This window comes from Pleurodeles waltl, chromosome 3_1 (genome assembly GCF_031143425.1).
Source record: "Pleurodeles waltl isolate 20211129_DDA chromosome 3_1, aPleWal1.hap1.20221129, whole genome shotgun sequence".
Classification (NCBI taxonomy): Eukaryota; Metazoa; Chordata; class Amphibia; order Caudata; family Salamandridae; genus Pleurodeles; species Pleurodeles waltl.
In genome coordinates this window covers 1,910,835,337-1,910,851,971 of record NC_090440.1, presented here as the reverse complement: position 1 = coordinate 1,910,851,971, position 16,635 = coordinate 1,910,835,337, and the positions used below count along the sequence as shown (strand labels likewise).

The 16,635-nt window shown below is 45.0% G+C and overlaps 1 protein-coding gene across 2 annotated transcripts in view; it reads left to right on the top strand.

Moving 5' to 3' along the window:
• The window catches only part of NAGPA (N-acetylglucosamine-1-phosphodiester alpha-N-acetylglucosaminidase), a 131,395-nt gene that overhangs the window by 89,536 nt on the left and 25,224 nt on the right, over nt 1-16,635 (top strand). For both annotated transcript variants that reach the window (XM_069226097.1, XM_069226096.1), the window contains one exon: nt 5,506-5,711. In XM_069226097.1, the coding sequence (XP_069082198.1) occupies nt 5,506-5,711 (206 nt within the window). The remainder of the gene's footprint in view (nt 1-5,505; nt 5,712-16,635) is intronic.

Genomic DNA, 16,635 nt, shown 5'->3' with positions numbered 1-16,635 from the left:
TGCTGTTATGATATGCACTGATCTTGAGAAAGGTCCTTACATGTTCCCCTCTTTGGGTTCACTGTAACACAAAAGAACCACAGAACTAAGGGCCGGATTTATATACTGGTGGGAGGCCCATCTCTCTGCCAGGACGACAGAGTAAACTACTCCATCGCGCTGATGGAGATGCCGCCTGTCAGAATTAGAACTGAACGCCACGCAGGCAGTCATGTCTAAAACATAGCCATTAAATGCCATCACGGCAATGCTTCAAGCAGTTTGCAGGGCTCCATCAATATGACGGAGCCTTGCACAAAACTGCCTTTTTTAATTTTCAAAAAGAAAATCCTGAAATGGGATTTTCTTTTTTAAAATAAAAAAAGATAATGCCCCCTTCACCATGGAAGCCACGCACATGGTGAGGGAGGCATTTTTTGTTTTTAACTGTCCCTTATCACGAGGATCGGCCTGACGGTGATGAGCAGTAAAAAAAACAGCTATATGTCCGCTCATCCTAATTAGGCGGCCAGACATAGCAAATTCTCCTACAGCCCTTACTTGGTCGGGCTGTTCAAGAAGTTTGGTTACTGCAGTGACTGAGTAGTCACCACCGTAGCCAAACCTATGGTCTACCCGCATTTAAATCTGGCTGGCAGACCACTGTGTTGGCTGGGAGGGAACTCGGTCACCATTGCAATGGAGTTCCCTCTCCTTCAAAATTTACATCTGGACCTAAATTAATGTTTTATACAGATTACTTGAGGAAACCCATTTGGACAACAACAAACCACCTTTACATAACTGGCTATTGTTGGTTGTGTTATTTTGTATTGCAGAATTTTTGTGGTGCTACCTGCTCTGACGCCGCAGAGTGCTCAGGTTTCCACCAGTTTCTGGGCATTCTTTTTTGAAGTGCAGTGTTGGATGAAGTGTGAACTATGTGAGTGATGTTGGTTGAAGTGCAGGATGTTCAGAGGCATGGTTTAACACGGTGCTGCATGGGGTGCAGCGCATAAACATGTTTTGTTGTGGAGATTGTGAGAGGAAACTCAGCCATACATACATATTTATCAATTTGTGTATTTCATACCCTGATAGAAAGAGCCATTGGAACTCTAATAGAAAGAGTCATTGGAACTGGAGATAGTTATCAATTTTTTCTTATTCTAACCGGCATGGAGTTCCAGACTTTGGCTGAGTTGGTGGGGAAAATGTTTCTTGCAGCTCATGTCTTTTGGAAGGGAGGCTCAGTCAGTAGTGGAGTGTGCATTGAGGGCAGAAGTGTTGTGTGACCATTAGATGAGGAGTTTTTGCTGATGGAAGATTGAACCATTCCCATTGATTGGTTCGTTAGTGGTGCTCACAGCTTTAAAGTGGATCCACTTCGCTTTTAAGGGCCAGTGCAAGAAATTGTGAGTAGATGTGATATGGATCTGCATTAATAGGCTGTGACACATTTTGGATTCCCTGTAGTTTCCAAAGTATTAACAGGGAGTCTCCAGTGGTGCATTCAGGATGAGAGAGTACCAATGCAATGATATATTGTCATTTTTGCCAGCATGGGGAAATTTGTTAAAGGCATTGCGTTATGTGGAAGCTTTATTTAGCCATTTGATTAACTTGCAGTGTAATTGTTAGCTCAAGTGATGATCCAAGTGGTGATTATAGTGGTCCTAGGTTTTTGGCCTTTCTCAGAGTAGTTGAAGATGCACTGTACAGATTACCTTTGACAATGTGAATATGTTAAAACAATTCTTCACAAGGCTCATCTTTCAGGGCTTGTGACATGAATTTATCATAGGTTGATATACCAAGTTTCATCATTCAAATGGGGGAAACACATTTCCCTACTAGCAATACTGATAGTTGAAGTTCTGAAAAAGAGTTAGGAATAAGATTAGAACTTTGGAATGTTGAGAGCTCATTTGAAGACTCTGTAGCAGCAGTGATCTATATAAACTGATATAGGCCCACTGCTCTCAACATTTCAATGTTCTAATCTATAGCCTCTGTCTTTCCAAATATATGGTGTGGGCAAGGGAAAGCAAAAGGCAGAGGCTGTGGTGCATGGCACACTGGAGCCTTCTTGCTTTGCCCCTCCTCCCAGAGCTAACAGAATCCCTTGAGCCTTGAAAGGAGGTAGGGGGAATCCTATTCAGCTCCTGGATCTCCCTGGCTTGGCTCAATGAGAAAAAAACAATTTAGCTGAACCCTGGGAGAACGAGGGGCTGACTTCAGCCCCCTTTCAGAGCTCTTGCTGTGAATGTTCAAAAGATAACAGTCACGGCCATGCATGCGCTGTTAGCTGTAGAACATTGACAGCAAGAGCTGTGAAACAAAGGCTTCGGAGCAAGAGAGGGATTTCAACCTGATGGGGGCGGAATGTTCTACTAGCCCAATAGCTCACTGTAGCGGGCTATACCAGCCATTAAATGCCCACTCCCTTGTTAAAGGCCCCCGCCTTCAGCTCAGGCCTTTAATGCTGGAGTGAGCGTTTAATAGCTGGTGTAGTCGAATTCGGCTGGCTATAAGGCTGCAGTATTGAACACCTGACCTGACCACAGCTGGACTGCAGGGCTTTTTTGGCTCATGATGTTGCCTTTGTCCAATGTGGAGGCCTCGTGCACATCTGGAGATCCTCCTGTATAGCCTTCTGCAGATCCCTTGGCATCAGGACAGTCCTGCTCCTCCTTGCAGACAGACAGCATCCCTGTATTTCCTTTTGGCACAGGAAAGCTTCAAGCGCGAACTGAGACTTCTACCATGAGTGAAGGAGGAGTAGCACCCCAACAGAGGTTCAGCTCTTGGACAAAGTTTCCTCTGGAGTGGTGCATAGAGAATCCTGCAGGTACAAACAAGTACAATTTACTAATTCATTGGGATCCGTGGTTATCTTCTGGAGCAAGGCGTCCCTGGACATACCAGTTGGAAGTGGAGGTGTGGGTTTCAGTTGAGCACAGAAAGTGGAAGGTGTGGGTTTCAGTTGAGCACAGAAAGTGGAAGGTGTGGGTTTCAGTTGAGTACAGGGAGATTTGTTCTAACAAAAAGAATGTGTTGGAACAAGTCTCCCACCAGATGTGGAAGAAGGGTTATTGTGCAGGTTCACATGCAGACAAGCATCTCTACCAGGACACAGGCAGCAAATAGACCCCACCATTCACTAAGTTATAGTAAGCCCCAGATATCACATACCCACTGCTTCCCCATGTCACACTAGAAGAAGAATAGGAACACCAATTACGAGAACTGGAGAGATATTTAACAAATGAGAGCTGGTAGATATTCTTCTAGGGCTATGTATAAAAGCCCTTTATCCCTGGGTTACTAATCGTTGCAGCTGTCATCAGCCTGTTTTGAGGGAACAAGAACCACCCTTAGTCAAAAATGTGGGTGGTTCACTTTGGTTGTCCTTTGGAGAGCGGAGTTCAGATGACAAACAAAGAAAAGGATGGAGCGCCTTCAAGCTGACTTCTACGATTGTTGGGTTTACTGGAGGAAACCGGGCTAGTCAGAAAAAAACGAAGAGGGCAGACTGGAACAGCTTTTTCAAACTATGCTAAGGGCGTTCATCCCAACAGATATTTTAAAGTAACAAAGCAAAGCCATTAGTGCCTCAAGGTAATTTGAGGGTGGAGCGAATTAATCGAGAGGGAGTAAAAGACAAACAAATAATAATAAATAAGAAGCCAATCTTCTAACTGCCCTTCCATTCCCCACCCACCTCTTCCTCACAAATACAGATCAGTTTCCTAGGTTGAAGTTCAAGTTCAGCTTAATTTAGGACCTCCTAAAAACTACAATCAAAATTAAAAACAGACTTCCGATTCCTAAAACAACATTAACATACTCAGTGAAAAAATACCAAATTATTTACATCGATAACCCACTAAGTAATATACAAAATTGGTCATAATTCCTCTAACATTGAAGTGAATCCACTGTCGATCAACATTTCTCATGTTTGCCAGTGGACTTGCTGCAGTGATACCAGGTTCTAAGAGTACTATTGCATGTGGTTTTCTACCACGTATTAAAAAATGTTTCTAAGAGATTTACCTTCAGTGTTGTTAAGCTTCTATTTTTCAATCTGTTCCCTGTGACCTCCTGGCGCCCTGAGTCCAGTGTTGCCTTAAATCGAACATAGGAATTACATGCATTTTAAAGGAATTCAATAAGGGCCTTGGTAAATAAGCCCCCATATAGGAATAATTTGCATGTGGGAGTTTTATTTCCGATATCTAGTGGACCGTGGTCCCAAGTACATATACGATTTACTTGGTGCTATTTATGTCCCATTATATTTTACTGTTTTCTTCTAAAACCTCGTGTTCTTTTCCTGTCTCATGTCTTTCTGTTGAATTGTTCCTGTACTTGCAGTAAACTTTACATACCCCTGAAACTTTGATCTTATGTAACTAAATTGTCGATGTACATGATTACCAGCAGTGATATGGCTGCAAGCTGTAGAGTGAAATACCTTGCATATTTTAAATACATGTCTCAGTTCCACAAAACTTGGATTGGATTGGGGCCAGTTTACGACTGGTCTTGGTCAGCATTCTAGGAAAATTGGCAGCTTCCAGTATCTTGTGGCTCACTGTGGAAAGCCTGAATGCATCCTAATCAAGCACGACTTAATTCAGTTGTTAGAAATGTTCTGCCACAATTTGTTACTACACTTTTACCAAAACTAGATTGTTGTGGTTGACAAACAGTGAATACAATAGTGGGGCACGTGGCTCTTGAGTTTGAGTTTTTTTTCCTTTGGTGATAATACCATTATGGAATGTACAACTCAAAACACCAGTTGAAAAAAGGACTATTTTCAGTTATCAGATTTTCAAGGTAACCCAAAGATATCTTAGCAAGCAATTTCTCCTCGTAGTGTTCTAAAGAAAATCATTTCAGTAGTTTAGGAATTCGAAATTGTGACAAGATTGCATGTCCTCCATTACAAGGGAGTAATTCCCCGGATTCTTATTTTAAACCCAGGGACTGGTCTGTGACCTAATCTTAATGTCCTGAGACTGCTGTGAAATGCTTTGTACTTATTCGTTTGATCAGTGCAGCGATGAAAAGTCCCAATCGCTATGAATTTAATGACTGCTATTGATTACGTGTGTGAGTGTGTGTCCATGAAAGTGACAAATGTGTGTAGGGAAGATCCCGTGTATATCATTTGACTGAGCAGAATGATGTATAAGAGAGGCAAATAAACATACATAAAAATGGCAATTATTGGCATTTTACTACTTTTTTCTCCAGTCAGTTTGTTAAAATACACGACTTAATACTAGTGCTTCGCTGGTCTCTAAGCTCTCCTGAATTTGGCAGATGCGACCTGGTCAGTGCCTAATTCATAAAAATGCGCACATGTACAATCCAGAAACGTCCGTGTATGATTTGTGAAGAGTTGCACATCAGTATTTGTTTAGTGGAATTAAGTACAGCAGCTACACAAGTCCTGGTAAAAGGTGCAAATTTTATCTGCTAAAAACATCTCATTGTTTCACGTCTCTGCAGTGTTGAGAACAATATGTGGCGCTGTGCCCGAAACATCTCGACGGTGCTGTGCGTCCATGAGCCAGTCTGCAGCCCTGCAGACTGCAGTGGCCATGGCGACTGCGTACTTGGCGAGTGCCGCTGCTCTGGCTCCTGGAGTGGGGCTGCCTGCAGCATCCTGGACTGTGGCCCGCTGAACTGCAGCAGGCATGGGATCTGCACCAAAGGTAAGGACTTTCTTATTTACTATATTACCAGTCTGTTAGGGCGGCTAATCGTTAGCAGTGCAAGAGATTGGTTCCAGTGAGCATGCATGACAATATATCTCTGACACCAGTGGAAGACTAACTGCCCGCTCTTCCATACTGTCAAACAGTGTATTGTAGCTTGGGGTGACTTGTCACAGACTGGCTTTTGACCTAGAAATTAATTAATCAGTGAGAGAATATGTGAGCTTGAGGTCAATCATACTATTGATCATGGGGAGTGCAGGATGTCCGTGTTGTAGAAACCAGTAAATGAATGACAAATGGCAAAGCTTTCACGGTTCAGTTTCGTTGGTCAGCTCCGCAGATACCAACTGCATTGCCCGTAGTGAGGGCACATTAGTATAATGACATGTTTGCTTGGCTTCAAGTATATTGGCAGAGTCTGCATCTGGGTAGGATTGATGGATTATTAGGGGTCATTCACGCAGAAGCAGCATTGTGTGTTGTGGATCTACCAGCTCCCCATCGACTTCTGGGAGTTGAAAATACAACAATCCGGTGGCAGAGTCCGATCACCAAATAAAGTAATTGGTAAAAACCCTGTATTATCTTTTCAATTCAGACATTAGTGCTGTATCACTTTGCAGTCTCTGTGTCCTCTTCAGTATCACAAGTTTGCTAATATTTCATTGCTTGTGTACATATAACTAGAATCTAGAAGACTGTAATATATAGATATGTCCTTTGTGCATGATAATGTCTACTACCACACACTGGACATAGAAAGGGTTGCTGGGCAGTTAAGGGTTACATCTATTATCTTAAAATACACTACAGATATAATATAACCGGTCAAGAAAACAATGAATTAAACTATCCCCAAGTAGTTTTCGGAAATGTGCAGAGTCTTGCTGAAGATCAAGACTTGTACTTCAACCGTAGGCATCTCTGCAGGTCAAGACTGAATCCGCGATTGGAGAGATGTGTTCTCGCCTTAGTACTAGAATAGCCGGATCTGTTAAAATTCAAGACTATGGGAAATATCAGAGCTCTTTCCCCTCAATTACAGGGGGTGTTGCAGGTCACTCTGTCAAAAAACTAAAACTGCAGTTATATTTGCCATGGCCCGCCTTATAAGCTTCCCTACTATCAAAGGGCACGTGGAGTTAGAATAGTAAATACACACTGTCTTCCTAATTATGGGGGGGGGAGGTTGTTGGGTGTTGTGTGTGTGTGTGTGACAAAGTATAAATGCTGAACTAGCATGAATTGCCAGAACTGTAGGAGTCTGCTCCAGAGGACAGTCCTACTGGGATAGAATTATGATACACTGGTGGAGCTTGGAACAGGGCTTCACTGCCAGATTAACATGAGTTGCTGTAGAGATGGAACTGTGGTGTGTGGGTCCCTAGACTGGAATGGCAAGGACCTATTATGCAAGCATTGATGCCCATTATCACAGATATGTGTGGGTTTTTATGCTGAAATGGAGGAGTTGATGATAAAGGTCAGGACAAAAGGACTTTGGCAGAGCACTTTCTGATGGATACATCTTACTGCAGATTCCTCACTAATGAATATTCCTTCTGGGCTTCAGATTTATCAGGAAAACTTTTCCCTGGAAATGTCCCTCCAGCCCTGCCATGTGGCCACTTGTGCAGTCTCGGCTGGTGCCACTTGAAAATGGCAGGGCGTAAAAGTTGTGGATGGGAATTAGGTTGCAAGCGAGTGAAGCCCGATGCAAAAAAGATGGGCTTCAAGGCTTCTTCCCCAAGAAAAGTTTGAAAAAGGAGTAGCAAATGGTGCATTTCAAAGGAAATTCGAGAAAGCGGGTGGTTTATAAAGCAATTGTGAATATATTGTCTTGAAATATTTAGACACAGTAACAACTGTCCCATTTCTTACGGCATTAAATATGTACAACAATTAGTGTTGAGAGCAAAACCAGGATTTCATTTTCACTGCTCTTCCACTCTATTCTGTCTGCACATAGAAATAACAGAGTGCACAACTATGCAAAATCTTCTTCCACCCATGGCATCCATTTAGCCTGTCTGTGACTGGACTTCCTGAAACCCCGAGTGGGCCATCAATCAATAGTTTATTCGGTCTAAGTTTAGACCATTAAAAAATTTCGAAATAGTCGTACATACAAAAAGATAAAAATCATAAACCATCACATAAAAAGAAGCATTGACAATTAGTACACTGCTTATCAAAAAGGTTCATAGTGCTACATAAAAAAGTTTCATAAATAATTAAAACAAGACTTTTAAAATGATATCTAAATCTTACCCCATGAGTTTATTAGAATCCATTACATGGATCCCTACACCTGCCCCTGAAGCCGACCCGGCAAAGGCACATTAAATCATATAGGAGATGCTTTAAAAAAATAAGTGGAACTGTCATATTGACTCTCAGCGACAGTCATAATGGGTGGATTCGTAAAATGGCCCAGGCACGTCTAGGTTTGTAGATGGCCCCTTTAAAACCAGCAATTGTAGTGTGCCCCTTGCATGAACAGGCATACATTATGCCATGTGTGTTTAGGATTATAGACTTCCCATGACATGTCTGTGTTCATAGGCCGCTTATTGTTTGTCGAGGGCATGCCAGCTGCGTGCTCCGGTGCAAAGTGTGTCTTGTCACAATTAAATTACCCTGTAGAGAGCGATACGTGGAGAAATCTGATTGTGGGATGTGGGGCATAACGGACGTTTCTATGTCCTCCATGAACTGGAACTTTATTTTTTTCATAGTGCAAGTTCTATGATCATCGGTCAGGCTATATCATGCAGTGCTGCACAAATCAGTGTTTTTTTGTAATGGTAACTCCAGTGCAGAGAATGTTTATGAAAAAAAGACAGCACTTACTGAGTTGTCATGTTGGTCTCTTGGGACCAGGACCGGACTACCGGAGTGGAGAGCTAGGATTATAAACTACTCTCAGGCAGCAGCCTCACCCTTGTCTTTTCTGCTGCCTGGGCTTGATGACAAGGGAACAGTAGAGACTGCAAAGAAATGGAACTATGGAAAGAAAATGACCAGTCACTGCATGGCTTCAGATTTAAAACCATACATTAATTGTCCATGTTCCTCTGTAAAGCCAAACGTCCCACCGCCAATTCTGCCTCCTAGACTAGGCCTACTTAGCCAATACAGCATAAGAGCAGCGTCGGGATTGGCCAGAGCAGACAAAATCAGCACTGCATAGGTGACGGGGGAGGTTGTGGCTATGATCCACGGCTTATTAATGTTGTGCTGGTAGGAGGCCTCAAGTGCGCATGTTGGGTTGGTTGTAGGAAGACATTAGTCCATTCCGACATGCACAATGACACTTAACTTAAAATGCAGACCCTGCCAGTCTGCCTGCCATTAGTAATGAAGCTCTACCCATAATTGAAAGCCCAGGCATCAGCCTGCAGTGTGCTCCCGGCCCGTCTAAAATTACAGCACCGCGGCCATGAAAAAAAAAATCTAATTTAACATAATAATTTAACATTTGTATTACGGGGGCCAGGAGGGCAACAAATACAGGGGGGCAACACCCTCACGCCCACATAGAGAAGCTGCCACTACCCTTGTAACTCTATCCCTGACTCCAACCCACATGCTGGCATCTGTTTCTCTTTTTTTCAGCACCTTATCAATGCGGCCCAGAGCTGTTTTTTAGGGTGTTTCCAACAAATTCCTCACTTTAAACAGCGAGTAAGTCAAATGTCTCCTCAAACGGCCTCTGGCTTCAAGCCTTGTAGGCGCTGCAGCGAAAAGATGTTCCGGTCGGACCCCCATGAAGACTGTATGTGGTGTCTGGGGTCGAGACATGATGCCACAGCCTGTGGCCCTCATGCTTTCATATACCTGATGGCTATAAGAAAGCGAGAGGCCACATTATTTGTGGCCAAGGCCCACATAGAGTCTCCCAAGCATGCTCCTCTTTCAAAGTTACGCATCTTCCAAGTTGTCCTAAGAACTCTTCCCACAAACTACATAAAAAGCTCCACAGGAAGGAGAGGTCCTGTTCTTCCTCAAGGAAATAGTCTACACTCCTGGAACTATTAAGAGTTTCTTCGTTGTTCCCCAAAGTCATGTGAACATCTTATGCCTAAAAAGGCGAGACCAGGGTTCACTAGTTATTCAGCTAACCCTGCATAGGTCAAAGCTTTTCTGGCTAGCGATTCTGGATCTTATTCAGAGTATCTTTGCATCTCTCTGAGCTACTCTTTAAAGGAGTGGAAAGAGAGGTCACTTCTTGCAGGCTTGGCAACTCTGATCGAGATGCCTCAGCGACACATTTCTACAAGTGTCGTCCAAGGATGACTAAAGTTCCATCCTTGTTAATTCAGGCCATTCTTTGGTACCGATCTCGATGATGATGCCTCCTATGGAGCCACCTCTGGTACCGACCACTAAGTTGATAGAAAACATCAGTGTGGCAAAGAAGGCTGTAGGAAGTTGGCTCTGTATGCACTATTTCAAAGTAAGGAATAGTATGCACAGAGTCCAAGGGTTCCCCTTAGAGGTAAAATAGTGGCAAAAAGAGATAATTCTAATGCTCTATTTTGTGGTAGTGTGGTCGAGCAGTAGGCTTATCAGAGGGTAGTGTTAAGCATTTGTTGTACACACACAGGTAATAAATGAGAAACACACACTCGGAGACAATTCCAGGCCAATAGGTTTTTGTATAGAAAAATATATTTTCTTAGTTTATTTTAAGAACCACAGGTTCAAGATTTACAAGTAATGCTTTAAATGAAAGGTACTTCACTTAGGAACTTTAGGAACTTTGAATTAGCAAAATAGCATATACAGTTTTCACACAAATGACATATAGCTATTATAAAACTAGACACAGTGCAATTTTCAACAGTTCCTGGGGGAGGTAAGTGTTTGTTAGTTTTTGCAGGTAAGTAAAACACCTACGGGGTTTAGGTTTGGGTCCAAGGTAACCCACCGTTGGGGGTTCAGGGTAACCCCAAAGTTACCACACCAGCAGCTCAGGGCCGGTCAGGTGCAGAGGTCAAAGTGGTGCCCAAAACGCATAGGCTTCAATGGAGAAGGGGGTGCCCCGGTTCCAGTCTGCCAGCAGGTAAGTACCCGCGTCTTCGGAGGACAGACCAGGGGGGTTTTGTAGGGCACCGGGGGGGACACAAGTCCACACAGAAAGTACACCCTCAGCGGCACGGGGGCGGCCGGGTGCAGTGTGCAAACAAGCGTCGGGTTCGCAATAGGATTCAATGGGAAACCAAGGGGTCTCTTCAGCGATGCAGGCAGGCAAGGGGGGTGCTCCTCGGGGTAGCCACCACCTGAGCAAGGGAGAGGGCCACCTGGGGGTCGCTCCTGCACTGGAGGTCGGATCCTTCAGGTCCGGGGGGCTGCGGGTGCAGTGTCTTTACCAGGTGTCGGGTTCTTAGAAGCAGGCAGTCGCGGTCAGGGGGAGCCTCGGGATTCCCTCTGCAGGCGTCGCTGTGGGGGCTCAGGGGGGTCAACTCTGGCTACTCACGGTCTCATAGTCGCCAAAGTCCTCCCTGTGGTGTTTGTTCTCCACAAGTCGAGGCGGGGGCGTCAGGTGCAGAGTGCAAAGTCTCACGCTTCCGGACGGAAACGTGTGTTGGTTCAAAGTTGCTTCTTTGTTGCAAAGTTGCAGTCTTTGGTGAACAGAGCCGCTGTCCTCGGGAGTTCTTGGTCCTTCTAGATGCAGGGCAGTCCTCTGAGGATTCAGAGGTCGCTGGTCCCTATGGAACGCGTCGCTGGAGCAGTGTTTTTAGAAGTGGGGAGACAGGCCGGTAGAGCTGGGGCCAAAGCAGTTGGTGTCTCTGTCTTCTCTGCAGGGTTTTTCAGCTCAGCCGTCCTCTTCTTCTTAGGTTGCTGGAATCTATCTTGCTGTGTTCTGGGAGACCCTAAATAGTTAATTTAGGGGTGTGTTTAGGTCTGGGGGGTTAGTAGCCAATGGCTACTAGCCTTGAGGTTGGCTACACCCTCTTTGTGCCTCCTCCCTGAGGGGAGGGGGGCACATTCCTATCCCTATTGGGGGAATCCTCCATCTGCAAGATGGAGGATTTCTAAAAGTCAGAGTCACCTCAGCTCAGGACACCTTAGGGGCTGTCCTGACTGGCCAGTGACTCCTCCTTGTTTTTCTCATTATCTCCCCTGTACTTGCCGCCAAAAGTGGGGGCTGTGTCCAGGGGGCGGGCATCTCCACTAGCTGGAGTGCCCCGGGGCATTGTAACACAAAGCCTGAGCCTTTGAGGCTCCCTGCTAGGTGTTACAGTTCCTGCAGGGGGGAGGTGTGAAGCACCTCCACCCAGAGCAGGCTTTTGTTTCTGTCCTCAGAGAGCACAAAGGCCCTCACCACATGGGGTCAGAAACTCGTCTCTCAGCAGCAGGCTGGCACAGACCAGTCAGTCCTGCACTGAACAATTGGGTAAAATACAGGGGGCATCTCTAAGATGCCCTCTGTGTGCATTTTTTTTATAAATCCAACACTGGCATCAGTGTGGGTTTATTATTCTGAGAAGTTTGATACTAAACTTCCCAGTATTCAGTGTAGCCATTATGGAGCTGTGGAGTTCGTTTTTGACAGACTCCCAGACCATATACTCTTATGGCTACCCTGCACTTACAATGTCTAAGGTTTTGCTTAGACACTGTAGGGGCATAGTGCTCATGCACTTATGCCCTCACCTGTGGTATAGTGCATCCTGCCTTAGGGCTGTAAGGTCTGTTAGAGGGGTGACTTACCTATGCCATAGGCATTGTGAGGTTGGCATGGCACCCTGAGGGGAGTGCCATGTCCACTTAGTCATTTTCTCCCCACCAGCACACACAAGCTGGCAAGCAGTGTGTCTGTGCTGAGTGAGGGGTCCCTAGGGTGGCATAAGACATGCTGCAGCCCTTAGAGACCTTCCCTGGCATCAGGGCCCTTGGTACCAGTTACAAGGGACTTACCTGGGTGCCAGGGTTGTGCCAATTGTGGAAACAATGGTACATTTTAGGTGAAAGAACGCTGGGGCCTGGTTAGCAGGGTCCCAGCACACTTCTCAGTCAAGTCAGCATCAGTATCGGGCAAAAAGTGGGGGGTAACTGCAACAGGGAGCCATTTCCTTACAAAGGCCAAGGTAAATTTTAATGTTAAACCTTTCCTCCGGCCTCAAATGTTTACCCGCTTGTAGGAGACTTTCAGTTCAGATGTGTTGGCTATGAAGGGTAGAGATTATGCACTGAAAATGAGGATGAGAACTTGGAAGCTGATTATCTCCTGCTGCCTTTCAATACTGATGCCGACATTTACTGGGATTTGCAAAATGCCAGTCGCCTAGATACTTCAGCAGGAGGTGACATTTCCTGGCCCAGGTGCCCTGCTTTGGAGGGAGTTTTCTTTTTCACCCGGAATTATGATGGCAGGTTAGACCTTGGTACTGACTTTACTTTCTACAAAAATGAAGTTTAACATTCTGATGGGAATCTTACAATCCTCTACAGATTCTTTTGTTAAATGTGGCTTTACAAGACTCGATAGTGGCTGTATAAGAGAATTAATTTTGGGTCCTGTGTGCACAAGCAGATTGCCAGGCGCCATAGGCCTGCTTTTGGTGACCTGCAGTTTTTACTTCCATCTTTCTCTAGACATTACAGTTGTTCAGATATCGTCTTCTAGACTGGACCCAAACACCTAACACAGGACTCTCCCTGACTTGGATCAAATCATTTTTGCCACTGGCAGTTTGAATCTCTGCACAACTAATGCCATCTGCCTCTTCAAGCTATATGTCCATGATTTATGGGAACTGGTGAAACGTATGGTTTTCAGCGTGCCAGAACATTCTCTGACTTGGTGAGTGATGACCTGGATGCCTCCAAATAGATTCTACACTATGGCTTCAACTCTAGGGACACCATTGCTCAGGTTATGAGCATGCCTGTCACGCTGCATTAACATGCATGGATGTGTTCTGCTGGATTTTTTGGGGGATGTACACAGACCTGCCAACTCAAAGGTACCACCATGTGTCACACAATATCAGTTTCCTTCTCACAGTCACCAGGTGAAGAGCCAAAGTCCGTTTCCGGCTCTAAGAAACTGATGTCCATTAGCAGATGTGAAGACTGTTGGTTGCAGCCTCTGCAAACTTTTTTATTGTTTATGTATTTTTTTTTATTGAGAAGGTGTGGGAGATTGGTGGCAGCATGAGGCAGAAGTGCCTCTCTGGCAGTACACAACTTAAAGCTCCGCCCTTCCTCACAGTATGTTTTTTAATTGGCAGGTCTGTATCCAGACTATATTACTGGATATGCGCTTTGATGAGCAGCTTTTTTCTGCAGAAGTTGGACTCCTCCTTGGGATGTTTCAACTGTAGCTCTAAGTTTTATTCCCTAGGCCTGTCTCTGCCTCCTCGAATTGTCGATAACTTCCCCACTCATGTCATCACAGTTGGGTGGCAAGGTGGTCTGCTGTGTTGTCACACAGCCAAGGGCGATGACAACAGACCGGTGGGTGCTCCTGCAGATTTTCAGGGTTGTGCTATTCTTTTCCTATCCTTTCCAACAGACCACACACCCTTCCTTCAGGAGGCTCACGCCTTCGTCATGCTGGGAATGTCCCATAGAAGAATGGGGCATGAGATTTTACACCCTTTACTTCTTGGCCCCTAAGAAGGACAGAGACCTAATGCCTAACTTCCTTCTTGAACCTGTACATTTAGCAGGTCAAGTTAAAATTGGAGTCCCCAAATCGGGTCCTGTTGCCTTATACTCGAAAGATTAATTGGTCTTCGTGGAACACAAGAATGTTTCATCTTCCAAGTTATCTCTGACCACAGGCTCTACTTGAGTTTCTCGGTGGAGGCCTAAGACTTTATGGTCCTCTTGTGCACACTGATAACAGCCCAACAGTGTTTATGGAGGTGATGGCTGTCACAGCAGCTTTGATGTGAAAGTGTTCAGTCCATCTATTTCCATACTTGGACTACAGGCTGGTAAATGTAGAGTCCACAAAGCTAATCAAGGAACACCCCATCAGAGAAGAACTCCCTGCCACTACCTGGGTTTTACCATCAACGTCCATAAGCCTCAAATCACTCCCAGACAGAGGCTGACTTTTATTGCGGCAGTACCAAACACAATCCTTATAAAAGCCTTCCCTTTTCCTCAAAGGAGCACAGTTATTCTGGTGATCATTTCAATATGTCTGGCTAATTCTGGGCCTGCAGGTCTGCCACCTCTGAGACCTCATGGTCTTGTGCATCCTTTTGGTTCCTCACTCCCAATGGTGGATGATAGCCCCAAATCATGTCTAAGGAGGCAGTAGATGCAACACCAAAAAAGTCTCTTGGCTCAACTTCAGATTTCACAGTCTTTGATGTGCACTTGCGGATGGACCCCTCCTACTTTTATGGGATCACCTATTCTGCACTCCAAAGTGTCAGACTAACATGGTTATGGACATCTTTTTGCTGAGATCCGTTACTTACCTTGGAGACATGATAGTTCTGGGCCTTTGGTCCGTGTAGAAGCAGCACGTACACACAAATGAGCTTGAGCCGTGTAAGCCACTGTCCTTTCCCCCTCAGGAAGTATAGCTTGCATAGCAGACCTGCTCTTGTAGCAGGATAGCCAGTTACTGCACAGTAATCTGCTGGCACTGCGGCTGTCTGCTTGGCGATCGAGTGGTGCCAGTTAGTCCTTTTGTCTTCCTGCTGTGGTCACAGAGGTCCCCTTGGTGGCCGGGAAGCCCGATACTCAATACATTTTAGTGGTGCAAGTCAGAGGGCATTAACAGCTTCAAATCCCACCTTTCTAATATCTAGCAATTTGCATCATCCTTCACTCTGCGGGGTCCGGCAATGGCTACAGTTAAGGACTACAGTCCTGACTGATTTCATGTGTCTGCCTGATTAGCCTCCCCGCTTTAGATCACCACTAATGGTGTGTTTTCTGAAAATGTAGCTTTATTTGTTCACTCCCACTCTGTTTATTGTTCCTAGATGGAATCTAACCTTGTTTTTAATTTCTTCATGGCAGCTCCATTCGAGCCAATTCACATTTGGCAGTATAAGCTTGACCACCCTTTGCAATTTTCTGCCTGGGTAAGCTAGTCCTTCACATATTACCTAAGCTGATTTCTGCACTCCATTTGGCCCAGGCTGTTACTCTTCCATATCTCTATTCTTTTCCACATCCAACCAAGGACAAGTAATGTCTGGATAGGCTGGACCTAATGCATGCAGCGTTGTAGTTCAACCTCACAGGGCAGAGCTACAGACCAGCTTGTGGGCTTTGTTGAAGCTAAAATGAGCAAGGCAGTGACTATGCACACCATTCAGTGTGGATAAATTCTTTGTATCAAGAATTACATGACTTAGCCCTAAAGGAGTGCATTTGTGCTCCTTCCACCAGGGTCATCGATGTTTCCATGGCTCTTTTCTGAGATGTCGACATCTGCCAGGCAGCTACGTGGTTGTATGTGGTCATCATTCCGTACATTTGCAAAGCACTGCTGCCTCATACCTCAGACATGCAGTGACCATACTTTTCCCAAGCGGTGTTGCATGATTTCCTTGGTTAAATTTCACTACTTAATCCCTCGTGCTAGGGAGGTACTGCTGTGGGACTCATTTGAAGGTCCGGAATCTCTGTAAAAGTGCACCCATCATAAAAAAAAATTACTTACCTTTGGTAACAATATTTATTGCGGATTCATAATCTTCCTGCAGATTCTCCACCGCCTGTCCTTGATGAGCTAGCGTAGTGATTAATAAAATTCTAGAGTATGTAACTGTTCTATGCTGTATTTGTTGCCGTTGTAGCGATCGCTTCCTCTCCATACATCCTGGATATCCGGAACTGATGCCAGTGCACGGGTTGGCACATATTATAGTGTTTTGACATCAAGTCGATAGGCAGAATCACGCTGGAGCCACGAGGCCCCACCTGACCACAC